Source organism: Synchiropus splendidus, chromosome 1, assembly GCF_027744825.2.
Source record: "Synchiropus splendidus isolate RoL2022-P1 chromosome 1, RoL_Sspl_1.0, whole genome shotgun sequence".
Taxonomy (NCBI): Eukaryota; Metazoa; Chordata; class Actinopteri; order Syngnathiformes; family Callionymidae; genus Synchiropus; species Synchiropus splendidus.
The window spans coordinates 49,325,424-49,332,003 of NC_071334.1; the positions used below are offsets into that span (position 1 = coordinate 49,325,424).

Here is a 6,580-nt window from a genome sequence, read left to right on the forward strand (position 1 = left end):
TCCAAATGTCTTGGTCTTGTCTTGACCTCGATCTCCAAATCTTGTCTCGGTCTCAATACTCTCCAGTCTCAATGAAGTCTTGGTCTCGGTTAGTGTGGTCTTGACTACAACACTATCTTCATAACCTTCTTCAAAGACTTAAAAATATGTTTCTTTTAACAGCACATGACAAAAATAGTCACCCTGCACAGACCTGTAATGTGTCCAGGGTCTGCCCTGTGGCCTCCTCCCAGTTTTAACACCTCACTAGAGAGACTCACTGTAGTAGAACTACATTAAGATGCCGTTTAAACAGAGACGGAAACCAATAAAATCGTTTTGTGTCAGATGCTGTGTTCATTTACACAGCGACGCCGCCGTTTCCACTTCAATCTGACACCTTTTGAAACGTTGCCTAAGTTGTATAATGTAATTTTCCGACGCAGATTTGGTTTTGTTAGACGGGGTGATCCATTGTATCAGGGATCACTTGCAGGGTCTCGCACAGGCTTCTGCCTCAGCAAAAACTGTGCACTGCCTTGACTATTTTCTGCCAAAAATCATCACATCACAACCACAACAGATGTTGTCCTCCTTCGCCAGTCAGCTGCCCTGAAGCTACTAACATCTCTGCACACTTGCAGTCTAAACAGTCATAATTTAACCCAAAATTAGTAAACTTGTTTACTACAGTGTTAACATTCTACCTCTGTAAGAAAGGCCTCTATTTTTCCAATAAACAAACTATAAACCAATGCAGCAAGCCAAACTCAGGGTGCTGCTACCTCGCTGCACTGAACGCTGGAGATGTATTTGACGGCTGAAGCAATTCTTTCAGGGGATCACAGTTGTCGCAGCATAGGTAAGGTCTGTGTAATAACACACTGGAGAGCTTGAATTCCTCACAGTAAAAGCCATACCATGCTCGCCAGTCCAAAGACACACATGGTCCTATCACTGTTTATTTTGATCTTAACATACAAGGATGACAGCTTTGGTGGCACATGCTGTTTTTTCCCCCAACTGCCACTCAGCGACCAGGCATAGTTACCGCAATATAACTCAATTCTGCCCAGAGCCATGAGCAGCACAGATGCCGTGTGAACATGGTTTTACTAAGTGTGAAGTTTCTCACATCAAGTCATTATCAGAGGTTCTGTTGCTATGTAAACCCAGTCACATCGTTCAGGCTGAACAGATACCCTCCAGCATCAGCAGTCCTGAGGACTCCATACCAGTCTAGGAAGAATGAGCTGAGCCAAAAGACAAAGTCTGTGGTCACAAGCAAACGAAAAAGATACTCAATAACACTCATCTCTCTGAAGGATTAATGAAAGTGGTCAAAGGTGCAGTCACAAGTTTGGAGTCAGTTACAGAAAACACTGAGGACAAAATGGGCAGTCGCGCCTCTCAGTCTCCATCTCCAGGGAAGGCGCAAGATGTAAGGTGGAGGGGGACAGTTGACCTGAACCACCAGTCTATCAGCAAACATCTGCAGGAAACAAGAGAATCTGAAACTCTCATCTGGCTGCTGTCGCACAGCAAATCTCAATATCCTGCCAGACAGGAATTATCAGCAGACAGACGCCAATATGAAATGAACATCGATTATCTCCCAACCGGATCCTCTGTGTGCTTCTGGTATTGAAATAGCCTGAGCATATGGCTTTTTCTGTTGGGCTGAGCCCAACCAAACCCCATAGACAGGAGCTTTGGAGGTCAACATGGGGTTGATTCGCACACCTACAGAGGGTCAGAAGTAGGGGGGCCATCTCACGTAGTTGTGGTTTTGTATGTCCTATGTTAATACAGACTTTCACCCACGGAGCAGTTTGAAGTGAAAGCTTGACCAACAGCAGCTTCTTTGTGTGACAGAGCAGCATATGAAGAGAGTCACAGGAGGGCGCAGAATTCAACACCAGGGGTCTAAGTGTGTTTTAGGAAGCGTCAGTCACATTATTTAAACTCCATAAGGTCGTAAACTGACCCAGAATCTTTCCCCTCGACCTCTTAAGGTCAATGGAACTACCTCAAGACTAAACACTTACAGACACAAGGTAGTGACCTTGATGGTGCGCTTGAGATCTGACCTGCCGTCCACACCAGAGGCCACACGGCTACATCAGCTTCATCACTGGAGTGAAGGCAACGTTCCTCAGCTTTTTCGACAGCATTTTTGTGTTTATTCCATTAAAGGGGGCTTAGAGGCGCGGGACCCCCTGGGCAGCTCAACAGTCCTCACAGGACACATATCGGCATGCAACAACTCACAATATCAAATCCTTTAGTAGTGGCATATTTTTGGGCAGTGGGAGGAAACCAAAGTGTCTGGATTCCAACCACATCTGTATTTCATTGAAGGCCATTCAACAAACAACAATTTCGAGAGACTTAAACATATTAAACATTTTTTCCACAAAAAATAAAAATGTGAAAAATTTCTCAAAGTACCCAAACAAACTCTATTACTTGACCAAATATATAAATATACAACATTTTAAATGTTGAAAAAAAACTATAAAAGTGTTAATCCGCTTACTCACAAGGATTTATTTTTCAGCATCTAAATCTATAACTGTGAAGCCTATCTCCAGCATTCTCCACTGCAGCCTTTCTTCAAAGCCAAAGGCTTTTTTTTGAATATGTGAAGGGTCACGATAAACACAGTTCACATGCCATACTCCACAGTGCGGTTGCAATGTTCAAGCAACCGAGATGAAACAGTGCATGTCCAAGCTAGAAGCTACATTACCATAACAAACAGAACACAACATTAGTGTGGAGGATTGCACTGTTATTACGTGTCAACAAAAACAAAAGAAATGGCCCCCTATGCTAAGTGAACTGTTGGTATCCCCAACAGTGGCTGTTGCCCTCACGACCCAACCGCAAGATAATAGATGGACAGAAAGAAAGCACCAAACAGCTCAAGCTTTTAAGGCCCTGCATTGTACAAGGAATAATTTAATAGCCTACTTTATCTTTTGTTGCTGAGATCATAATCTTTCAACTTACATTGATTTCTGATATGTCTGCATCACCCTTCTACTTGCCAGCATGTCGAATGGCACTCCAAATATCACACAAATATTGAAAGAGACAAATGTACACACGCGCTGCAGCCATTTGTCACTCGTCGATCGTGTTATTTGTGCAAGTTATCGGTTGGAACATTTCTACTTCCTGGGTGAACTTGAGCGGCCCTAAACACAGGTTTGACTAATGCGTGTTCATGACTGACATCACAGAACCAACACGGAGGGTCACAAGCTTAAAAAGGCAGTTATTGACTCACAACTGTTTAATTTGTCGAATCATTGCGTGAGTAAAGCACAGTTTCTTCACTTTTCTCAACAAAACAAACAGCAGTCTGTTCTTCTTTTCTCTACGTCAGCGTCTGGTGGGAAGTTCTGGTTTTGGGAACTGAGGTAAAAATAGTGGCTGATTTGGTGATGGTGCTACCCAGCAGTTCAAAGGTCACCCGTGAAAATGTGTTCTTTGGGTTCTGTAGATCAGACACTTTTCAAAATGCACCTTCTACTGTTCACAGTAACACTGAGCAACACTGACACTCAAAAGAGGAATCAGCGTGCAAAAGTCATACAAGGACCCACATTTGTGTTATGGTTAGTAGGTTTATTAATTTAGCAAATAGGCATATAACTAGCATGATTTAGCAGAATAGCATTGTTGCACCAATGGCTACTCTCAAGCAAAATATGAATGGTTCAGCCTTATTTATACTGCCACAGGAAACTGCTGATGTTTTTTGTGACGATTTAGAAGAAAGACAAATAACGTCTTTGGATAAAGACAGGTGAAAGATACCAGCACTACAGGGGAAGCGTTTTAAAATGACAATAACATTATTAATACAGTACAAATGACAAGATTTATTTTTGAATGTACGTGGACGAATGCTCAACAGTGGGAGCTTGGTCAGCTTGAGGAGAACCACAACAGTTAGTTAAATTAGTCGGGTAATAACCTATCACCTAAAATTCCATATCATATAGCTTGAGAAGTACGTGCAGCTGACTTGAAAGCGAAGGCCTGATGTCACCTGTGTGGACGAGAGTAAACCCCAGCCCCAGATTCCACAGGAACAGGCTTGTTTTTCAGCTGTCTCAATCAGATTAGGAGAGGACACAGCAGAGGACCTCTCTGAATCAGATTTAGGAACATGGTTAGATGGAGGCAAATGTAGAAAGTATCCGTGTTGATTTGTAGTCCGCTCAAAGTGTCGGCAAGAGTGTGTGCTGCATGTCAAACACACAGCTGATCTTTGCCATCACTGGTTGCTCTTGTGGCCCCTCAAGCAAGGCACAAAGGGCAGATTGATGAAGTCCAAACTCGTCTTTTCTATTCCCTAATTAGCAGAGTGTTTAAATTGAGATGGATCACAGGTGTCAGTGACGGTGACACAGCTTGGGAGGAACGTTCAATGTTTTTAACTAGGTGGCTTTTGAAGTCATTAAGAAGACAATCGTGACCCAGTGTTCAGTTCAACGCTGCAGTTTCCTTGAAAGACAGATCACTGAACATGCATCTTTTATAAAAAAAAAATTAATCAACCTATAGAGACTGAAACTAAAATTAAAGACTGAGAAATAAGATTGCAGGACAGTGGAGTTTTTACATTCTGACACTTAAGCAAGTTGCTTTCACGACTAAGGTGGGGGTAAATACTGCAAATACTGAGACTAAATCGGCTAATATTAAAGTTAAAGGTGAGCGGGTTGGCTGCATGTTTAGATCTTTCATGTCAGACAAACACGCAATACTATGATGATAAAATAGCCAGTTTCAGTGTCTTGCCAGACTAGTGTGCGAGCACGCAAAAGCTAAATCCTGATCACAATAAAACGACTATGATGGTGTAAAGGCGTGACTTTCCTTGTTCGAATTGTGTACGTGCAGGTATTCTGATAATATCAGCCTGATACAGCAACTAGTTAAACTAAAGGTTTGAAAATATGCGGCTAATTATGTCTCTTAACTTGCTTAGCTTAGCCACGTCAAATATTTATCTTTAAAATTGAACTTTAAGTAATTCGATGACACATCAAACATGCATTCCAACGCAACCATTCGCTTCGGCCGCTCTTGCTTTGAAAGGCGACTTGTTAAAGGTCAAAAACCAGTGTAAAAGTTCTGTTTTTATCCTGTTCGCTAACTTACTAAACATCTGGCCCCATTACGGAGGAACATGACGTAAGCATCGAGAGAGCTGATTGACAGCTGGACTGGCCAATTGTATCAGTCAAAGAGGCAATAAACGTTCCATGTAAGTCCGCGTCAGCCAATCAGTGGTTGAGTTTGGTTTTTCAAGTTAGATAGGTTTGCAGAGGCCCGATCCCCCTGGGTGACTGAAGAACCATCGGAAAAGAAATTAAAGGTTCACCGGGTGAGAGGTGCAGGGCTACCGGGAACGACCGCCCGTCCTCAAACCGAAACAAAGTCGGAGACGGAGCTTTCCTACACGAAACAGGGCAGGGAGGGAACAAGCAGCAGGGCAACGCCGAGAGTTAAGGCAGCACCTACCCAGAAATTCTCGAGGAAGTAGGGCGTTATCATCTTGCCGCGCTCCTCTTCGCCGCGCTTCTTCAGCTGGTTTAAAAGGAACTTTTAAAGCGTAATTCATCCACCGTCCTCCTCCCTGTTGTCGCTGCTTTCTTCTCTCACCCCACCACCACCAGACTCCACCTCCACTCCCCTCGCCGCGGCTTCTCTCCAGACGTCCAAGCGGGAGAAACGACGCCGCCGGCGGTGAAAGAGGTTATCGCTCCAGACAGCAACTAGTCACGGTGCGTTCAAGCGTTGTTGACCAGTCATGTAAAACACGAACTGCCGCTTGTGACGGTTTTCAATATGGAACTATGACGCCCGTCCCCTCGTCCTTCGCACATGACACTAAACACTGAAGCTCCTGCTTCGACACACAAAAGCCCTTTGTTCTTTGATATGTTGTATTGGCTTTAGTGACAGAATGGTCCAAGTGTGACCCCCCGACCTGTTACAGCTGTGCTCTTCAGGTCAATGCAAATTTGTGTTCAATTAAACAAACCCCTGCTTTAAAAAAATGTTTTCACATTTCATAAATTATATCACAAATACCTATGATACGGTGATTTCTAGATAGTGAGAGGAGGAGGTATGAGCTGCTGAGAAGTGAAAGTCTACAAGACAGAATCAATGAATGAGAGGGGAGCAGGAGGATGAGGGACGATGTATGGAGTGGAGGTAGTGCAAACGGTATTTGGGCGTCATCATCCAGTGTAGTGTATATGGGTTGAACAACTGTTTTCTTACTTAATTTCCAAGACACATTATTAAAACCGTGTCATCCTCTACTTCAAGTGGTCACTGTGGGTGGAATGTTTCTTGTCCAGGGAGGAGATGAGACCCTTCCCCAGGAGGAGTTCCAGTGGTTCATGAATGAGGAAGGATGGAGCATGAGGTCAGTGCAGTTTTCAGTTACAAGACTGTGGCGAAGAAAGAGCTGAGCTAAAGGACAAAGCGCTCCAATGAGACCAGTGGATTTCTGCTCTCACCAGCAGTCACCAAGTTTCGTAGGGACTCTGAGTTTTCTCTGTATGGT

The 6,580-nt window shown here is 43.7% G+C and overlaps 1 protein-coding gene across 1 annotated transcript in view; it reads right to left on the bottom strand.

The window, feature by feature from the left end:
• Positions 1-5,897, bottom strand: part of fcho2 (FCH and mu domain containing endocytic adaptor 2) — a 45,703-nt gene extending 39,806 nt beyond the window's left edge. The window contains exon 1 of the mRNA XM_053875532.1: positions 5,524-5,897. Coding sequence (XP_053731507.1) covers positions 5,524-5,556 — 33 coding nt within the window. The 5' untranslated portion in view covers positions 5,557-5,897. The remainder of the gene's footprint in view (positions 1-5,523) is intronic.
• Positions 5,898-6,580: the final 683 nt, after the last annotated feature.